The sequence below is a fragment of the Phascolarctos cinereus genome, unplaced genomic scaffold, assembly GCF_003287225.1.
Source record: "Phascolarctos cinereus isolate Bilbo 61053 unplaced genomic scaffold, phaCin_HiC Scaffold_3;HRSCAF=262, whole genome shotgun sequence".
NCBI classification, from domain to species: Eukaryota; Metazoa; Chordata; class Mammalia; order Diprotodontia; family Phascolarctidae; genus Phascolarctos; species Phascolarctos cinereus.
In genome coordinates, this window is record NW_027555736.1 from 69450112 (window position 1) to 69472618 (window position 22507).

At 38.2% G+C, this 22507-nt stretch overlaps 1 protein-coding gene across 1 annotated transcript in view; it reads left to right on the top strand.

Moving 5' to 3' along the window:
• WDFY4 (WDFY family member 4) overlaps positions 1-22507 on the top strand; it is a 395486-nt gene that overhangs the window by 37620 nt on the left and 335359 nt on the right. The window contains 6 exon segments of the mRNA XM_078150902.1: positions 6360-6474; positions 8454-8563; positions 12156-12287; positions 13953-14142; positions 17905-18094; positions 21336-21493. Coding sequence (XP_078007028.1) covers positions 6360-6474; positions 8454-8563; positions 12156-12287; positions 13953-14142; positions 17905-18094; positions 21336-21493 — 895 coding nt within the window.

Sequence of the window (22507 nt, forward strand, 5' to 3'; positions counted from 1 at the left end):
TACTGTAAAGGGAACTGAGTTCTCAGTCACTTACAGGATGGATTTATAAGGAAGGTATTTTAAAAAAAATTTTTAGTGAGATAACAAACATTTGTTATGCACCTTCTGTGTTAGGTACTGTATTAAGTGTTGGGGACACAGTGAAAAGCAAAAACATGGTCTCTGACCACAAGGAGCTCACATTCTAATGAGGGAGATAGCATGACAATAACTATGAAAATATAAGATATACAGCACAAATGTAAGTTAATCTCAGAGGGGAAGAAGAGGGGGGTGAAGGGAGAAGTAGAAGACCTGGCAAAGCCTCTTGGAGAATTTGGGATTTGAACCAAGTCTTGAAAGAGGCTAGAGAATCCATGACCCAGAGGCAAGGAGAGGATTCTAGGCACAGGAAACAGCCAGTCAGTGCCAGCGCATGGCGATAGAGATGGAGTGGCATGAGGGAGGCTCAACAAGAAGACCAGTGTAGCTTGATTAGTGAGGGGCAGAGTATAAGAAGACTGAAAGGTAGGAAGGGGACAGGTTATAAAGGGCTTTAAAAGCCAAGCAGATGATTTTATAATTGATCCTGGAGGTAAGAAATAAGGAGCCACTGAAACTGATTGAGTGTGTGTATATGTATGTGAGGAGTGGGGGATTGACAAGTTAGACCTGTTCTTTTGGAAGGTTGCTTTGGCAGCCAACTGGAGGATGGACTGGAGTAGAGAGAGACTTGCTGAAAGTAAACTGAGGTTCTTAATCTGGGGTCCATGGTCCTAAGGGTCCATCTATAGATTTCAGGTGTCATATGAACTTTCCTAAGAAAAATTATATCATTATTTATTTTTTTTGGGTAATCCTATGAATTTTCTCTTATCTATTATCTTATGCACTAAATTTTTAGATTTAAAGAGTTATAGTATCATTCTTTTCCCCTTTTTACTATATAGACACCGAATAAGCTTTTTTTCACTTCTTCAAAGGACTTTGAAAACATGAAATGTAAATGAGAGCTACTTAATTAATGCCTGAGATTTGTACAAAACAGGTAAGGAAACTGGAGGCTGAATCACAGAGTCAAGGACTGAATTTGTACTACGATCCATACTTGTGTGTTCATATACATACATACATACATATATGTATGTATACATATATACACACACATACGCACATTTATCTTCTGCATTAAAATTATTCTTAGGTGTCCACAGTCTTCACTAGGTTGCCCAAAGTGCCCAAGACACAAAAAAGTTATGAATCTCTGAGGTACAAGACTATTTCAGTGGTCCAGATATGAGGTGATAAAGACACGCACCAGGGTAGTGGCTGTGTGAGGAGATGACATAAAGGAATTTTTGTGAGAGATGTTGTGAAGGTACAAATGACAAGACTTGACATCAGGTAGGAGATGTGGGTAAGCATAAGTGAGCAACTTAGGGTGACCTTGAGGTTGTGAGCCTGGGCAACTGGGAGGATGGTGGTACTTTTAAAAATAATGTGAAAGTTGGTTTGAGGGAAAAGATAATGAATTCTTTTTAGGATATGTTGAGTGTGAGATGCCTTCTGGACATCCAGTTTGAGACCTCCAAATGTTATCTGATGATATAAAACTAGAGCTCGAGAGAGCGTAGGGCTAGACATATAGATCTGAGAATCAACATAGAGATGATAATTGAACCCATGAGAGCTGATGAGCTTATCAGCCACAATAGGACAGAGGGAGAAGGGCAGAGGGCCAAGAAGGCCCTTGGGAGATTCCGAAGGATAGTGAATGAGACTTGGATGAAGACTGAGCAAAGGAGACTAACAAAGAGGTTGTATCTATAGGAGGAGAATCATGAGAGATCAGTACTATAATAACCTTGAGAGGAAAGAGCATCCAGAAGGAGAGAATGATCATCAGTGTCAAAGGTTGCAGATAGAAAGTCAGGAAGGATGAGAATAGAATAAAGTCCATTAGATTTGGGAGGAACATGGGCAAATTTACATTCAGTGGGGAAACAGATAGTAGATTAGTAGATAGAGCTTGAAGATGAGAGAGAAAGAGAGAGAGAGAGAGACAGACAGGCAGAGAGACAGAGAGAGACAGAGACAGAGAGAGAGAGGGAGAGAACCTTTTGGAAATGATTGGAGAGGATTGGATCAAGGGTGCATTTGAAGAGGTTTGTCTTGCAAATGGAGAAGGGTCATTCTTCATGTGAGACACGGATGAAGGAGAAGATAGTGAAAAAAGTGTTTGAGTGATGTGAAATGAGGAGGGGTGGGAAAAGAGGACACACATTTTAAAAAATTTTTTTAGGTGAACGGACTCAATTTTGTCAGTGAAGTGTTTGGAAAAATCCTTATCTGGGAGGAGGCAGGTTGCTATGGAAGACCTGAAGAGAGACAAGAGGATTTGGAATAACTAGTGTGGTGAATAAGATGGTGAATCAATTAAGGAAGAGCAAAAGATTGCCTTGCAATACTTAGAGCTAGGGTGATAATGTAGTGTAGTGTATCCAGTCAGCAATTTCATGATTTTCTCCAGTACAGGTCAGCAGTACATGAATAAGAAGTAGATGGTGAGAGAAATCCAAGATTGAGGTTTGCAAAGCATTGTGGGTAAAATGACAAAAGGGCAAAGATTCAAGTGTAGAGCATACAGTAGAGTAAAAATGACTGGAGAGTTAAACATGAATCAGGATAGGGAAGAGAGAACACGATAGTTCAGGGGTCATGAACTAAGAAAAAAATGGCATGGTAGTGAGGTTGAAGGTCATGGTGAGGAGGAAGAACAAAGTTAGGAGTTGTGAGGCAAAGGGAAAGATGGGATGTTAGAAGATTGATTGGATAAAAGAATTTTGGAGATCATAAATATGTAGATAGAACACTTGCAGTGATGGCAAGATCAAAGGTATGATCCTCTCTGTGGGTAGCTGAGGAACAGAGGAGCAGGGCATGGAAAATGAGTAGATCTTGGAACTTAAGGTACTTGAAAAAACACCAGTATACATTTTGAAGTCCTGTAGAATGAGTGTAGGAGTTGTGATGAAGAGGAAGACTATGTGGAAGGCACTGAATTCATTGAGGAAAGAAGAATGTCTTGGGTGTCAAGAGATAACAGCTACAGAATTGTGCCCCTTCTTAACCTGGCCCCAATCTACCTCTGCAGCCTTATTGATATTACTTTCCATACTCTGTATGTTACAGCCTGACTAGACTCCTAAACCTTCCATGTCCCACCTCTCTGCCTTTGAACGGGCTAACCCCCATACCTGAAATGCCCTCCTTCCTCATTTCTACCCATCAAAATCCATCCCTTTTTCACAATCAAGTTCCAATGCCACCTCCTCTACGAAGCTGTCCCTAGCTAAGACAAGTTTCTCTTCCTTCTAGTGTCTTGAGCACTTTGTTTGGGAGTTTCCTTTGTTCCATCACGTTCTATCTTCTGGTAAATTTATTTTTAGACATGTCTCATGGAAGGACCGGTTAACACATGAAGAACCCACATGATAGAAAATAAGAAAGGGAACAGACTACATCTCATCCTAACATAAAGAAATGCTCACACTTCATATTTTTTTCATATGCCCAGACAACGAAGCAACAAATAATCTAAATAAAATTTAGATCTCGCAAAAAGCTCTGTTGGCTTATTATATGTTGGATTATGATTTCTTAATTGTCATGTATGACACTGAGGACTGTTATTATGTAATAACTTGGAATAATTATACAGATCACCAACACTCAAGTGCAATATCATTCATTATAAATTCTCTTACTTGTCTCTAATACATTTAAAGGGCCTTCATATTGCAATAAGCTGTGATTCGTGTAATTAGTGTCTAAATTTAGTGCTGGTTTTCATGTTCTCCTATAGTGGAAGGTAAGCTTCCTGAGAGCAGGAACCATATCATTTTCTATCTTTTTGTATAGCACCCAGTGCCTAGCATAGTGCTATTGTACAGGGGATTCTTGATCAAGTAAGGGTTGGACTATATGGCCGCTGAGGTCTCTTCTGAGTATGAGATTCTGATTCTTGCTAATAGTATACACCTAACAAATAAATTGTAGAAATGATATTATATAAGCACCAACATGCCTTTGGGAGGCCATTGATTTACTAAATGTTTTGAGTGGTACAAGATGATATCTGGGAAAAAAGGAGCAGCAATCATCACTCTTGTGCAAGTCACGTAACATCTCTGAGGCTTAGTTTCTTCACATCTGTTGAAATGGGGCTAATAATTTGCCTTGTCTTGCCTCATTCAGAGGGTTACAAATAAGAAAATGTGACAAATAAGAAAAATGTAGGGGGAAACAATTTGGTAGATTTTAAAATAATACAGAATTATTTATCTATTCAAAATATCATTTCTTACAATGTGAGTAAAGATCCTCTGACTACTGGAGTCACTAACTACATTCATGGTGTCCATCTTTTTCTCTAAGTCTCTGGATCATGGACAAATTCATTAAAGATGTAATGTATCATTATTAAGCCCACATAAATAATTATTTGGGATGAGGTAGATGCATAAGCAAGTACATTGTTCCTAAAAAGTGATTGGCAATAGACGGTGTCATTTTTTGTCCTATAAATCATGCTCGTCAGTTATCAGTCCCATGTACTTACATTTAATACTGTTGTAAGTTTCCCATATAGTTTAGAAGGCATGTTAAGATTTTAGAAGTGATCAAGGGCTGGTGGGTGGTAGGGAGGGTGGTTACTGATGGTAGCACCTTGGATCCTAGATAATAATTCAAACTGACTTTAGTAAGTCGGAGAGATGATTTAAGTCTTTAGAGGACTAATGATGATATAGGATTCACCATTAGATATGATTGCTGTGACAGTTCAGGTTTGCTTAATTTTTTAATTCAAAACTTGTTCCTTCTTTAAGGAAATAAGTTATTGGGAAGTGAGAATGGTATAAAAAACACAACATATATTTTAAAGTAGTAAGGTAAATATAATACAATCAAGTGAGAACAAATTCAAGATAGGCCATCCAAAGCGAAAAAGAAGAAGATATGCAAGCCAATTGTATGAATGTAATACAGTGAAGTTTGATTGTGTAGGAAAAGGGTTGTGGTGCCTAGAAGAGTGTCTTGCACGGTAATAATTAACCTTTAATTAATATTGGATAGTCTAGGGTATGCCATGGCTTCTCACCATTAATTAATCAACAAACATTTATTAAGTGCATACCATGTGCAAGGCATACTATAATTTCCTAGAGATACAAAGAAAAACAAAAATAAAACAAAAACAAAACATCCCTCCATCCCTGCCCCTAAGAACTTGCATTCTAATGGGGGAGACAACATGTTTACAAGTAGGTACATTAAGATATATACATACACATATACATATATACATATATATTGAGTAGATGAAAAGTAACAAGAGAGAAAGGCATAATCATACATAATCTTAGTTTTGAAAGGAAGCATATAAGAGTATGGTGTGTAGGAAATGTGTGGTCTTTTTCTATTAATCAGTCAATAAACATTTATTAAGTCACTATTATATTAGTAATCAGGCACTGTGCTGAAGATACAAAAAGAGTCAAAAGACAGTACCTGACTCAGAACTGTCCCTGACTAAAGGGTATTGGAAAGAGGTTTTCTAGGCTATTTCCAGATCTCAGGCAGCAAAAAAGAGTAGGCTAGATCCTGGATTTGGAGTCAAAGGACCTCAGTTCAAATACCTGCTCTGCTGCTTGCTACCTATGTGACCTTAGAAAATCCTTTAATTTCTCTATGCCTGTATTTTCTCATCTATAAAATGGTGGGGTTGGAATGGATGACTTTTCAGGCACCTTCTAACTCTAAAAATATGATTTTTGATGAGCATGGGAAGAAGGGGCTGAATAATGAGGTTTTTTGTCAAAGGAAGAGGTAGGTTTTGTGGATTAGTTTTTAAATTTTTTAAATTTATTTCATTAAATATTTGCCAATTACATGTAAATTTTTTAACAATAAATTTTTAAAAATTGAGTTCCAAATTCTCTTCCTCCCTTGCATATGTCCCCCCTCTTTGAGAAGGCAAGCAATTTTATATCGATTATACTTATGAAGTCATGTAGAACCTTTCCGTATTAGTCATGCTGTAAAAGAAAACACAAACAAAATAAAACAATAAAAATAGAGTAAAAAGAGTATGCTTCCATCTACATCCAGAGTTCATCCATTCTCTCTCTGGAGATAGATAGCATTTTTCAGAATTCGATTTCAGGTGTTTGGAGGGGAATGTTAGGAGAATTCAGCTGAGTGCTTTCTCTGCTCCACCATTTTGGCTCCTACCCGAAAGTCAATCATGGATTGTTTTAACATGTTTAATTTCTTAAATCAAATTCCACTGAGACCTCTCCCTGTTTATTGTGTTTCAGGCCTGGGAAAAATCTGCTGGTATTATCTGCTTTCCCAGCATTCAAGATTTTGCAGAAGAGGTTTCAAAGCATCTTACCCAAGAAATACAGAAGGCCCTTGAGGGCAAGCCAGCAGGTGAGAAAGCCCATGAACTGGAAACTTCATGCTTTGCCTTGCAAAATCCTTTCCTTTCCTGACACTCCAACTCAAAAATAATTTCTCCCTCCGAATTCTCAGGGCATTCTACCTGGACCCTTATATAATATTCATCATGTTCTTTCTTCTACATTAGTTCCTTGTATTCATGTCTTTCCCCTCTCTTGTTGAGAGGCCGGATGACATAATGGTGAGAGTACTGGACTGGAAGTCAAGAGGACCCCAGGTTCAAATTCTGCCTCTGACATTACAGCATGTGTAATCCTAGGCAATTCATCTAACTTGTTTTATCTTCAGTTTCCTCAACTACAAAATGGGAATAATACACTTATTAGCTCTTTTGTCAGAGGGTTCTAACTTAGCAAACCTGTATAAGCTCTATAAATGTCATCTGTTATAATTGGTCTAATCCTTGTGAGACAGAGGATGCTCTGTTCTCTGTCTTTTGTATTCCTAGGGTTTAACATAGTACCTTGAAATTAATAATAGCTAGCATTTATATATTGCTTTAAGGTATACAAAGCATTTTAAATAAATTGTCTGAAGTGATTCTCACAGCAACCCTGTAAGGTAGGTGCTATTGTTATCCCCAATTTACATATGAGTAAACAGAGACTTAGAAAGATCAAGTGACTTGCCTAGTGTTTCACTGCTAGTAAGTATCTGAGGCAGAATTTGAACTCAGGTCTTCCTGACTTTAGGCCCAGCACTTTATCCACTTTATTATTGGATTGAGTGCTTGCTGAATGAAGAAAAAGGAAATAAAAATTTTCCTAATTGTTGGTCACAAGAGGTATGACAAGAAGAATTCTGAATCTAGAGTCATTGGCCCTGGATTTGACTCTTTCTGTTGTCACTGACTATTTGTGTGACCTTGGTCAAGTCATTTAACAAACTCTCTGGGCCTCAAGTACTAGACTGTATGACCTCTAAGGTCTCTTACAGATGTACAATTTTCTGTTACTCTGCCATCAGGAGCCTACACCTGCACATCCTGGCACAAATTTAGCCTAATTGTTTGATCTCCTGTGTCAACAGTTTTCTCCAGAAGGTTTGGTTCATCTTCTCTCCCTCACTGCCTTGCAGAAACAGGCTATGGATTTTCACTAAATCCCAGGATGTCTAGTTTGCTAAACTCTATTGGATGCACTGGTGACTGAGAATGTTAAAGTTCTATAGGCAGAGGTAGTTCAGAGAGGGAAGAGAGAGGTAGTTTGGCCCTAGAGTGTGGAAAAATTACAGGGTGAGATTTTATGTCATGAGCATGATTTGCTTACTAGGCTACTAACTACCAATGCTATCACCATCAGCCATTTTTCTGAAGGCTTTGCAAGAGTAGCTGAAGAAGTGTGCCTAGAATTAAAAATTATATTCACTTTTGGCAAAGAGAATGCCCACTTCCTTCAAATATTCCTGCCCAGTCTTCAGAATTTGCACATGATCGTGATGACATTTGACTTCCTGCAATTAAGTGGGGAAAAAAAATTATCTACTTTTCAAAATGATGTGAGATATAAGGAAGCACATGTGAAGAGAGAAAATTTGTGGAGTGTCATTGAGAAATTTAAGATGCTAGGACAGAATGAACAACAGTTTTGTTGTTCAAAAAGGAAAAATAAAAGTTTTATGGGATGAACTATAAAATGTTGTCTCCTACTTTCTTCTACTCATCTCTTCAACATGGATGTAGACCACTCTTCCAGTTGGTGCTAGACCTTTGTAGGATTGTACTATAGGATTCCTGCCTCTCAGGTCAGGGTCTATAAAATCTTTCCTCTTGAAAAATGCTTAGCTGGTTTAGACTTTCAGCAGCCTCTAATTTGTCTCAGGTGAAGAGGAGTGTGTGTGATGGAGAAGAAATATTTAGTAGGAGAGTATGAGAATACTTTCTTTGGTTTTTAGAGATAGTGTGTTTTTGACTATGATATTCTTTCCTTATGATGATGTTGTGATGGCAGAGGAGGCTCGGTTGGCAACTGGGAAGCTGTTCCAGTGGAAAGGGGAAGAAGAAAATAATGGCTACCTCCTGTTAAAATCAGGGTATTTACTTACCCAAGCTGATCTGTAAGTTTTAATTTTTTTCTTTAAAAATTAAATAGTCTGTTAAAATACTTAGCAATGAACACTGATACACCCAAATAACGTTCCTTAGTAGACATTTGCCTGTAAATTAGCTAAAGTAATGAAGTATCACAAAAATTATTCAGGTGTATCTTCTATATGCCAATCCAGATTCTTAATTGTCTATTTTACTATTCTAATCCACTTTTCCTCTTATGTGAAATAATCAATCTGATATGTTCATAGTTATTCATTATTGTTATATTTTACAGTTTTGAATTGTTTCATAATGATCTTTTCAGATTTATTTGTATTTCCCATACATGTCCATATTAATTGCATTATGGTATTTAATTCTATTAATTTACCATGGTTTACTTGACCATTCCGCTATTGTTGTTTTTATTTTTCAGTTACATATTATATATATATATATATATATATATATATATATATATATATATATATATATGTATGTATATATGTATATATAATGTATATAACATATAATGCAAATCTTTGAACAGACAGAATCTCCCTCACCAGTTTTTTCTTTTGTTTTGATAACACTTTCAGCACATAATGCCAGTAGTGGAATCCTTGGGGCAAAGGTCCAACTTAGTAAGTTTAAAAGTACACTTGCCTTTACAGTTTAGATTTTGTTACTCAATTCTTTGTCAAAACTTTCTGGAGCAGGAAAAAAAACAACAAAAAACAAAAAACTTTAATCAGAAGAAGAAATATGATGTTTAAAAGGAAGTAAACTTCTTTCTTTTGCTACATGACCCTCTTTCATCCCCCTCCCTTTACTCAGTAGTTGTGCCTCCACAGACAGGTCATTTATTTCCCCTCAGTTTTAGTTTCCTCACATGTAAAATGGAGAAATTAATGCTTGTAGTATGTACTTCATAAGGTGAGGGTTGAATTAAATAATGTAATACTTTGAAAATGCCGAAGTGCTAAATGATTGTCAATTGCTATTTTAGTGTTTTGTTTTCTTATCCAATGCATCATTTTTTATTTTATTGGATTGTTCCATCTATTTATATTTAAAATTATCAGTTATATTTTTCTTTATTTTTCTCTAATATTATTTTTTTTCAAGTTATGACGTTTTCCCTTCTGCTATAAACTCCAGTCCTAGTTACTTTAGCGTAATCTTTTATAAGATGACCCTATTCCCATTGGCTATCTTCACCTCATTCCTGATCCCTCTCTTCCATTTGTTACCCCTTTCTTCTTGGAATTCTGCTCATTATTTTTTCTTTTTTCATTTCTGATTTTATCTGGTTATTTAATTCTTCCCCTATTTTCCCCTCCACTCAATCGATCAATTCCCCCTTGTTCTCCTCCTGTTCAACTAATACAGTTCATTAGTTGTTTTTTTTTTTTAATTTTATTTTGGAAGGGGGCAGATGTTAATGTTATTTCATTTTTCTAATGCTGTTGGATGGAATTCAGATAGAAACGGTCCTGGGACAAGACAGTATGCTGCTATTCATTTTTTTTATGTTTAATGTCCTACAAACAATTTTTCATTCAGATAAAATGGCTGCTTTTTTGTAATTGAATTAAGTTATTGGTGTGTTAACTTATCTTTTGTAAGTTCACTGAAAAAGCATCTCTGGGATGACTCCAAGATTAGACAGGACAGGGTGATGATGATGAAATGATGTTGTGGAAAGAGTACTGGTTTGAGAATAAGACACAGAATTGCTGCTTACTTATCTCGAGACTACTACGGCTATTGATGGGGAACTCCCAATGCCAGTTAGGATCTCCAGATCTCACCAGGTCTTAGTATAATGGGTTTATTGATTTAGGACCAGAAGGAACCTTTGAAATCATTGAGACCAACCCCTACATTTTACAGATGAGAAAAAATGAGGCACACAATTCACCTGGCCAGGTTAAACTGAGAATATTCATTTGCTTTAATGTAAGGGAAAGATCAAAACAAAAAAGAATAAAGGTACCGTGTGTGGAACAAAATATATAAAGATACCAGGTGCTCACACATGTAGTGGTAGATTGAGAGACAGGGTAATAACTTTCCCCTCACTCTGGCATCTCACAGGACTTCTTTTATCAATCTCTGTCAGAAAATAAAAAAAAAAAGAGAGGTTAGTGGATCATCTATTTGTGTATACACTCAGTTCTGGTTCGGTACCTCTGGAGTCATTGGTTCTTCTGGTTCTGAAACCAAGCCGAAGACTTATAATCACACAGTGCCAGATCCTTAGTCCCACATATCTGGAAACAGCTTCCAAAATTCCATGTATTAGGTTAGAACCAGATGGGGAATATTTGCATGCTTTATGTATCTCACCTTGAAGGATGAATTTAAGCATGTTTTAAGGACTAAGCCCCCAATGGCTAGTCTTTTCATTATGTAAGCATCAGTGTTTGTTATCATCATCATCATCATCATCATTGCTTTGGGTTGGAATGGTGATTTCTTTGTAAGCTTGAGGATTTGGTTTCCATCAGTTATTTATTATCAGTTAACTTTTTACTTATATAATGACAGAAATAGCCAGGAATAAAGCAAGAGTCTAATTCTGAAAATAAAGAGATGTTGTATGCCCAAGGAGAGGGGGAAGACAGAACCTGGTAAATCTTGCTCCCAGCTCTGGGCATTAATAATAATAATAATAATAGATACTTATCAAAGTACTGTATCACGTTAACATAGAGCTTCCTAAGAATTAGAAAGAATTGGATTCAAATTCTGCTTCTAATAATATGTTCTATGGGACCCTGGATAAATTAGTTAACTTTTCAGCACCCTGGACAATTTTCTGAGATCATAATTTGCAGAGAAATGCCCCTCACTGAGAAATATTTATATGACACTTTAACCTTCCCAAACTAGTTTATGTATATTATTTAATTTGATATTGACAACAACCTTGTAAGGTAAGCTCTGTAGATAGTATTATCCCAATTTTGTAGGTAAATAAACTGAGACTGAAACTGTTTGTCTAGAGTCAAACACTAAGAGTTATGATTTGAATAAAGGTCTTTCTGACACTCAGCTAACCTTTTATCTATACTTCCTTTAGTAATAACAGCAATAAGGATGCCTGGAGTAAGAGACTTAGCTTAAGAAAAGTTTTTTTTTTTTGGTCGGAGGAGAGGAAAGAAATGGGAAATGAGACCACCAATAATATTCTGCTGGAAGCTATAAATAGAAGAATAGTTCAGAGCTGTATAATTTTCAATTAAACAACTCTCAAGGAGTAGAAAGAAAAAGGACAGATGGAGGATAAAAAGTGGAAGAGGGAGAGAAATTGGGGCTTGTTGAAGGAACAGTGAACCAGTGAATGACTGGATCTTCAAATGTTACTAGAACAAAGTTTTATCTTATTTCACCCCCATAGTCATCCCTAGCTTTTGTGTATTTTGTGGTAAAGCAAAAATGTGAATTTCTTAACTGCAAAATAGGACTGAGAATAAGATCTTTACTTCTACTGCTGCTTCTGACTATTGATAGGGAAGTTGGAACAAAGGGATCATTTGGTGAAACAACAAAGGAAAAAGCCCTGGCGTGGGACAATGTCACAAAGTATGTGATTTTTGCTTTTTCTTTTCAGGAGACACTCAGCAAGGTCATCGAATCTGGTCTCCCAGGTCTTCTATTGCAATGCCTTTATATATTTTTTGCTTTTCCATTGGATAAAGATGAACTGTTTGAGGGAGACTCTCAAGTTCAGAAAATGTTTGTGCAGGTGAGTTGTGGTGGGATGGAGTGTCACTTCTAGCTAAGAGCAAGACTGACTCCTTGGGCAACCAATTCTCCTAAATTCCTCCACATTCCCTCCTCTCTCCTGCCCACATTCCTGCCCCATCTGTCTTCAATTCGAACTTTAAAAAAAATGAAAATGTTTCCATTATCTCACATCTACAGAAATGACCCTTTGCTTGTGGGTAAACTGATCCCCATTTTCTTGAACCATCTTACTTCACCAAGTCCCTTCTAGCTATAGTGTGCTCTCTGTCAAGCTTAGGTACCATGGTCAGTTACTTATTGTCACTTGCAGCCCAGAGATTCAACATGGAATAATGAAAAGAACGCTAGTGTGGGTGCCAGAGGATGTGGGTTTGTATCAACTACATCTATGTCTACGTCTATGTCTACATCTATCTATATCTATATCTACATCTACATCTATATCTATATCTATATCTATATCTATATCTATATCTATATCTATATCTATATCTATATCTATATCTATATCTATATCTATATCTATATCTATATCTATATCTATATCTATATCTATATCTATATCTATATCTATATCTATATCTATCTATATCTATATCTATATCTATATCTATATCTATATCTATATCTATATCTATATCTATATCTATATCTATATCTATATCTATATCTATATCTATATCTATATCTATATCTATATCTATATCTATCTGTCTCTATCTCTACATATCTATATCCATCTATATTTCTATCTCTATATAATATCTATATCTATCTATAATATTTATATGTAGATATATATCTATATATCTATATGTGTGTATGTATACACACACACACACACACACACACACACACACACACACACACATATATGTATAAGGCACATCCAGGATCAATTGAAGCTAATCAAGAGAGGAAAAGCACTGGCATTCTCATTACATATGAGAACAATTCGGCCTCAGAGAGACAAAGTAGCCCAAGGCTGCACTGCTAGTACATGTCCAAGGCAGGATTCTGAACCAATGCTCTTTTTCTTGCTAACTCAATTCAACAAATATTTATTAAGGGATTCCTATATGTATTGTGAGGCAGCTAGATGGTGCAGTGCTGGGCCTGGAGTTAGGAACACTCATCGTCCTGAGTTCAAATCTGGCCTCAGACACTTATTAGCTGCATGACCTTGGACAAGTCAATTAACTCTGTTTGCCTCAGTTTTCCCATCTATAAATGAGTTGGAGAAGGAAATGGCAAACCACTCTAGTATCTCTGCTAAGAAAACCCCAAATGGGGTCACTAAGAATTGGAAGAGACTGAAAATGACCAAACAACAACAAATATGCTTTGTGGAAGGCAGCTTAGCAGTAGATAAAGGGATGAAGTTGGGGTTAGGAAGACCTGGTTTTGAGTGCTACCTCAGACATATACTAGCTGTATGGCCCTGTGAGCTGGTCAGCTACTCCATGTACTCCCTCTCCCCATGGACTGCTTCAGGAGATCTGGGAGACGTTTCCATACTAAGAACTTTGTACAGAGATGAAATCAAGTTCCATACCAAAAATGTGCATAGCACTGTCCTAGCTTTTATTTGGTCAGATAGGTGCTGTGCATTTTGTAGGATGCACTTTCTCTAATCAGATGACAACTGGATTTGTCTTTTCAGATGATGCTCAACATTTACAACGACCCACAAGGTGTGGAAGAGCTTCTCCTTGGCAATGAACTCCAGTCTCTTCTGATGGCAACATCTTCTCTTTGGGAACAGAGCAGCCCCTCCTGGAAAGAACCCACCTTCTCTGTGCTTAGGGCCATCTCGAAGGCCCAGAGCCCAAATGTCATCAGCTACCTGCAAAGTAGGTTGGATAGAATTTGGCTGAGTGGAAAAAAAAAGCTTTCTTTGAATTCAGAACAAGTCTTTATTGCAAATCAATTGTGTCTAAGAGTTGAGGCTTTAAAATTAATTCAATTTTAGGCCATTTTCCCTCAGGGTCTGTATCAGTGACCATTAATCATATATTCAATTTTACAATGATCTCATAATAGTGAAGTTATTATTGCTTTGGAGTTATATAACACCGTCTGACACACACAACTTCATTTATCTTCATACTTTTTTTTAAACTTAAAAGCTGTCTATACAGTTTCCTGTAGATTAGAAAAATGATTCAGAGGGAAGTTGTAAGTGACTATTTAAGAGAAAAGACTGATAGGAATAGAAAACATGCCCAAGTCCTGACCAGAGAAAAATATTTGGATTTACATCTTAGAAAGACAAGATCAATTGTCCTAACTTTGTAACTCATAGCCCTATTAGTGTGTCATTAAAGGCAGGCTGGCCCCTTTACTGGATAGAGCCTGTTTACAAACTCTCCTTTTCTTCCAGTCAGATTGATCTCTGAACAGATAGGGGAGGGAGTATCTTCTGATCTGTTTTGGGCTGGTGTCTTTCCAGTTATTCCAACAATTAAGATTACTTTGTGCCAGGTATTGTACTATATGTGGGGGATAGAGGAAGACCTCCTGCAGAAGGTGGTGTGTGAGCTGGGTCTGGAAGGATTCTAGGAATTCTAAGAGGCAGAGGTGAGGAGGGAGAGCATTATTCCAGGCAAAGGACACAGCCAGAGCAAAGGCGTGGAGATGGGAAATGGAGTATTACGTGTGGGGAATGACTGGTAGACCAAGACAGCTTCATCATAGAGTGCCTAGAGGGGGATAAAGTTCATAAAATGTAGAATGGAAAGCTAGGCAAGGGCCAGGTTGTGAAGAGTGCCCCCTAGAACAAGAACAACCTGAATGCCCCTAAATGAGGGTGTGGCTAGACTACATTGGAGGGGAGCCAGTCACCATGTATGGCATCATTCCTGTCCGCAGCTAATCATAGCTCTTCTTTCTGATAGCTAGAGGATGATGCTGTTTTCCTGGTGACCATCTAGAAATCTTCAGCTACTGGTTTATGTCATACACTTAAGGAAAAGTTGAATAACTGGGAGGAGAAACATACCTATAAGAGCTGGTTTCTCACACCTAGTAGTAGTAGTAGCAGTAGCAGTTGTGGTGATGGCAGCAGCAGCAGCATTAGTAATAGTACTAGTACTAGTAGTACCAGCAGCAGTAGAATGGCAGTAACATTTGTACTAGCATTAGTGAAGTACTAATAACAGTAATAGCAATAGTAGCAGTAGTAGTAATAGTAGTAGTAGCAATAGTAGCAGTAGTAGTAATAGTAGCATCAGTAGTACTACTACTACCAGTTGTAGTGCCACTACTGCTAGTAGTAATAGTAGCAGTAACACTAGTACTATACTACTAGTAAAGTAGTAACATTAGTGACTGTAGTATAAGTGTTACTGCTAGTACTACTGCTACTAGTAGAAGTAGTAATAGTAGTAGTAGTGCTAGTAATAATAATAGTAGCAAAGTAGTAGTATCAATACTAGTAGTAATAGTAGAAGAGGCAGTAACAGTAGTAATTTAAATAGTGGGAATAATAACATATAATAATATAGTAATATAGTAAATATATTATATATAATTATGTTTACCTATAATATGTTATATATTATTGTATATAATAACAATATAGTTAGTGGTAGTAGTAGTAATAATAATAATAATAATAGCAAGAGTAGTAGCGGTAGTAGGAGTAGAAACAGTAACAGTAGTAGCATTAGCAGCAATAGACAACATGTATATAACATTTTAAGATTTACAAAAAGCTTGATAATTTTGTCTCATTTGATCCTCGAATAATCCTGTAAGGTAGATAGGACCATCCTGGGAGCCACTGCCAACTAGAGTGGAGCATTCCTGTGCAGTGACCTTACAGATGAAGGGAACTAAGTTGAGTGAGAGGCTGAGTGACTTACCCAGGGTCACAGGACTTGTCAGATTTTGAGTTAATATTCAGACTCAGAACTTCTGGATTCTAGTATTCTGGATTCTAGTAGTATTCTGGTTCCTATGCCATGCCATCTAGTTGCTGTTGCTGCTGCTACTTCCCTTTCCTCCTTTTCTTCCTCTCTTTTATATTCCTTCCTCTAGCTCTCTCCCTCCTCTCTACTTGTAGATATGAAGGGGAGACTTGAGATGGGTTTGGTTCAAAGTGATAAAAATGTGCTTGGATGACTTCCTGGTTTCCCCCCCATTCTCGTCTCTGTATTTGGATGGGATTGATAGAAGGGATGGCCCTGTAAGACCATCCTGAGAGCCACTGCCAAAGAGAGCAGAGTATTCATGTGCCATGACCTTTCTGGGAGTAAGACTAGGTCCCTATGCACGTCCCTAAGGAGAAGAGCCAGGAGAGAGCTCAGGGAGCCCTGAACCCAGCAGCTACCTTTTCCATGGCCTCTGAATCCCCGCAGGTGAGGGAGGCTGCCCTAGCACAGAGAAGCAGGAAGAGAAAGGCCCACCACGACTGGGCCTTCCATAGCTCTTACTACTAAACTAGAAGTTCCTTTCTTTTAGCTGAAGCAAAAACAAAGGAAGAGGCAAAGGGAGGATTCTCAGAATTATTTAGAGGGAAGGGAAACAGGATAAGAGAAAATTGCTTGGGATTTCCCTAAAGGGAGTTATTTACAGAAAAAAGAAAAAAAAAGAGAATTTAGTGATCCAATTGACTCCAGTTGTTAGAAATCATATTCTAACTTCTGAGGTAAGGACTCTGATAGCACCATCGCTGACGTAGGCAGCAGGATCTTTAATTTCAGGGCTGGGGAAAGGAGCCATGACCTAGTCTTTTTCTCCCCTAGTTTGGTAGTTGCTTCAGAAGTGTCCTTAACTCCATGGATAATGTACCACTTTCTTTGATTGTTATTCTAATTCAGGTCCCAGTTGGGGACTTTATATAGTATTGCCCTGGCATAGTGCCATGCCACACACACCACCAGTAAATATGGCTTGTTTATGCTATGTAGTCGAAGACCCACAGAGCATGGTGTGACCCACAGAGTCAGCTGTGGGAGTGAGTGGTTTTAAAAAGGTGAAGCCCAGATGTGTTAGATGTTATGAAAGCTTGAGAAGGAAGAGAATTATGCAGAGATATGGCACCATATGGCACCTTTTTCAGGCTTCTTGATAAGGGACTTTTGTTTGGGTCTACAAAGTATAGAAAGCAGCATTTGGTTGGAAAGGAAATACCTCTGGCAAAATTGTAGTTTTGCTAGCATCTTTAGGCTATACACACACCCCCACACACACCCCCACACACATGTATAGGTATATATGTATACACATATATATGAATATGTGTGTGTGTGTGTATATACATATATATGTACATATATATATATATATGTACACATACATATATGCACTCTTAATGTACAAGGATTGACTTAGGAGGCTGAAAGGGATGATTTTATGTCTATTTCTTAGCCGGAGATTCATTTGGGATAGATGAATGTCTCACCATTAAAATGATCTTTGTTTTCCTCTAAAGGCAGCCCTCTTGCTTCTTCTGGACAAAAAGCCAACTTCAAAAGCCTCTTTTTGGTTGACTTACTGATTTTATTTTGAGATGTAATTTAAAGAGTTTTAGTCCAGTTGGCCTGTGACTGACATCTATGGTGGTTGGAACTTTTGGTGTTGCTAAGCAAACACAATGTTTCCTCCGGCAGCTTCAAACTCCGTGAAAATCGCCATCCAGAATCTCTCAAGGCTGGTGGACACCTTGCGTCCCCAGGAAGTGAGTGAAGTGTTGAGCCTCATCTTGTATTTTGTGAAGGATTCCTATTCCATGTCACCCACTTTGCTTCTCGAGTTTGAGAACAGTGATGGTTACCCTACGCTGCTCAAAATTTTACTTCGGTAAGTGTGCCTTTGCTAGATGGTGGCCAGGTGTTGTGGGGTTGGTACTACAGGACATGGTGGGGAGTGAGATGGGGAGGGAGGAGGGGAGAAAGTAAGAAAATGAAGAATGAAGTCATCCAGTGTAACCCCTTTATTTTATGGATGAGGAAATGGAAGGCTGGAGGTCACACAGGAATTAAATGATAGGAGTGAGGTTTGAAGTCAGGTTCTATAAGTCTGAAGCTGGGCTTTCTTTACTGACCTTTAATTAGATTGTGAACCTCTTGAGGGAAGGGACTGTCTTTTGTCTTCCTTTGTATCCTTAGGCTTGGCACAGTGACTGGAACATAGAAGGTGCTTAATAAATGCTTATTGACTCACTGACTAATTGAGTCATTTCTCACCATGTTGCATATATTATATCATTATATCCTTAACTCTACCTTTCAAGTTATTTCCTTCCATTCATGGTGGTGAGAATCGGTCAGAGTAAAAGTCAATCAGTGTCTGAGCATTTATTAAGTTCCTCTTCTCAGAGAGCTCACAGTGAAACGGCCTTTTGTAGGAAGTCAGGGAAATTTAGCCAGAATTCAAATTCTGCTGCTCCTTGTGTCTCCTGGGTCAAGTTTCTCATGGGTCTGTCTAGTGTGCTGCTCTTGGGCTAGGCTTTAGAAATCCATGGAACTGTCTGCTTCATTAAAAATACAGAGAACAGTGAACCTGTCAAGTCCATTAAAAGAAAATGGGTATTCAGCTCTTAGAGGAGATGGGAATGAAGGGGCCTGTCATCTCTATACCCTGACCTTTTCTCTAGCTGAAGCGTCAAGCTAATGCTACTGTTTGACAATTAGCTATTGGAATATGTTGGGGCTCTAAGAAGCATTCAGTAAATACTTGCTAAATGGATATACTCTAAGATTCTTGCATCAAAGAGACACTAATAATATAAATATTTATTATCATATATTTATGGGCGTAAAGGGCTGATTTTTCCCACTTTAGTAAGCTCCAGAGGACCAGAATGTATTATAGATCTATCTACACAAATACATATGCACACGTGTGTATGTATGTACATGTGTATGTATACCTATCTATATATACGGATATATGTATCTCTCTCCCCCTGTCTCTTTTCTCTGTCTCTTCTCTCCTTCTTCTTCTTCTTCTTCTTCTTCTTCTTCTCTCTCTCTTTCTCTCTCTCTCTCTCATTATTCCAGGAAAATCACTTACCCATGTGATCTCATTGTGTCTAAGTTTCCTCATCTATAGAATTATGGGTAGATGATTCCCAAGGTTACTTGAAGTTCTAAATCTATAGCCTTAAAATACTATGAGTATGGACTTTGGAATCAGACTGTCTGGATTTTTTTTTATTTACTACCTAAATGTTCTTGGGCAAACAATGCCCCCTCTCTGAACCTCAGTTCCTGGGGCTGGACTAGATGCTTTCTGAGTTTTCACAAAGCCCTAAACATACTACAACTGTAAATACTATGAGTACTGGATATGGAATCAGAAGATGTAGGCAGGGCTTAGCCCGATGCCTGGTACACAGAAAGTGCTTAATAAATGCTAGTTGACTGGATGCTGCTATTTGCTATCAATGAGACTCAGAGCATGTTATATCCCCTCATCTGTAAAAGGATAGGCTCAGGCTAGGTGGTCTTCAGTGTCTTTTCCAGTTTGAAATCCTTGGTCTACTTAAACATTCTACCTCTGGCACCTGCCCAGGTAGCCTTGTAAACCACACAGGCAGAACTTTTTGATCAAAAGTAGAAACTGCCGTGTTTGGGCTGGGGGAGAAGGAAAGGGAGTATAGCATTATTTTGCTCTGTCTGGAAGATGTACAAGTGATAATTAGGTTATATGTATAAAGTTTTAGATTTTGTACATAGCACGCACTTAGTAAATGTTTGTTGATTTCTAGATAGAGGTTTTTTTTCTCTCTTAAATTGATAGGAGACTGAAATGTGCAGAGAGAAGGAGCTAAAAAGTACTAATTCAGCTTCAAGGATTGTCAGTCTCTTTGACTCTGATATCCTCTCTTCACTAACTAAAATCATGATTAAATTACATCAAATTTGCGAATGAGAATCAGTTTTGCAGAAAAAGATTATAGCAAACATGTGGTATGCCTTTTCCCACTGTAAAAGGAGGAAGTCTACAGCAGTATGGCATAGTGAATGCACTATTGGACTTGGAATCCCTGGATTTGGAAGATCTGGGTTCTAATCCTGTGACAATAGACAAATCATTCAATTTCTCTTATCAGTTTCCTCATCTGTAAATTGAGGACAATCATCTAGTTATTGTACCTCATTCATAGCACCACAGGGTGAAGATTTAGAAGGAAAATGATAGTTGACATTTATATAATGTTTTAATGAGAGGATAGTATGGCAAGTAGATGCTCTGGGTGTCAGAAAGACCTGGGTTCTAGGCCTGCCTGTGATGCATGCTGGATATGTGACTTTGGGCAAGTCAGTGGATTTCTCAGTGTCCTGGGGCAACTCTCCAAGACTGTAATTTATACAGTAGTTGTTATCTGCATTGGTAGATGGTATTTCTACAGTGGCTAGAATGAAGAGTCTGGAGTTGGGAAGATTTCATCTTCCTGACTTCAAATCCAGCCTCAAATGCTTACTAGTTGTGTGACCCTGGACAAGTCACTTAATCCTGTTTGCCTCAGTTTCCTCATCTGCAAAATGAGCTGGAGAAGAAAATGGCAAACCACTCTGGTATCTTTGCCAAGAAAACCCCAACTGGGGTCAGGAAGAGTTGGACTGAAAATGATTCAACAACAACAATTTCCCAACTGTGAGCTTTCTGTATTTACAGAGAAGAAACGTGACATACTACCAGTTGTTAATATTTATAAGGAAAATTAACAATTCAGCTGATCTAGACTGAGTCAGAGAATTCCAATGTTCCCCATCTGAATCTGCTCCGAGTCTATCCCTCTTCGCTGTAAGGATATAAGAGAAATCTCTGTGGTTCTCCTCTTGCTTGTAGGCACTCCTAATTCCTTCTGGGAGAAGGTGCTCTTTTGATGCTGTTACTAGCTGCTTTCTCTGGCCCTCTCCTCTCCCCCTTCTCCCTTAGCAGATGTAGGTGTGCAGAGCCCACATGGCATTCTGCTCACATTGCCAGCATAACCACTGGCCCTCTAGGCACACCTTTGGTTCCAGAGACCTGTTTGGGGCAAGCCAGTGGCTTCAGAACATTTACCCAATGACAATGCAATCCTTTTCCTTAGGTATGGGGAGGTTCCTGATAATGAAGCAGAGCCCTATCTGGAAGAACTTTTGGAGCTGCTGGTATGGCTCACAGTCTGTGGGAAGATGGAACTGAAGGTGTTTGACAGTGTCACCTACCCTCAACTAGATGGTTTTAAGTTCCAGCATGAGCCCTCTGGTAGAGTATATATTTTGTCCTCTTCTCCAGTCTAGTAGTCTATTATTCTTGGGATTTGTTGTCTTCCATCAAAGGTTCCCTCTGATGTCTCATTGTGGGGTAGACATGACCCTAGGTTCCCAAAGGCCAAGGCAGTAGAGCCTAGGCTCTGACTGCCTCTGCCAAGCTGAGAGGTTTCAAGGAGGGGCATAGAAATGAAATAGCCTTCTGTTATCCCAGGGCCAGCTCAGCTCCAACCAGGGAGGCTCATTACCAGGCTGGGACATGCTGCCACAGACACCGTTATTAGAGACCATCAACTGAGTCACAGAGGAGCCATAATACTTATAGGATGAGGGGATATCTACATTGGTGAAATTAGAGGCCCTTGAAGTATTGTAATTTGCTGTGCTCTGATAGACCTGGAAAATGGGCCTTACTTGCTGCAATCTAATACATAGAAAACAATATTTTTGCTTTTAACTGGCTCATTCTATTTGACTCTGTTACTGAGTTAAGGGAAGTTATTTGTTACATCAATTACATCTACCCTATAGACTTAATTTTAATTAACTAACTAATTAATACATTTATAATAGCCAATCTAGTTTTGTCTTATTCAAAACTCATCTATACCTAGATATATAAAGTCAAGATTGGCATGGTCAGAGACAGCCTCTCCCACTACAAAGGCACTCCCCACTCATCCCAGAAAGAACCTGCTTCCAAACTTCATAGAATAAATCCCCTCAATAAAAGGATTTGTTCTGTAAAACATGGATTTAGTCAAAAGGTTGCACCCAAGCATCAGACCACATGTGGCCTGGAGACTGCATGCTCTCTACTCCTGGTCTAGACCAAAACAAAAGGTGAGGGAAGGCATAGTGAGTTAGTATCTATTAAAATTACCAAATGAGGTAATAGTTATAAGTGACACAGTGGATAGAGTGCCAGGCCTGGAGTCAGGAAGACTCCTCTTCTGGGTTCAAATCTGGCCTCAGACACTTCCTAGCTGTGTGACCCTGGGCAAGTCAC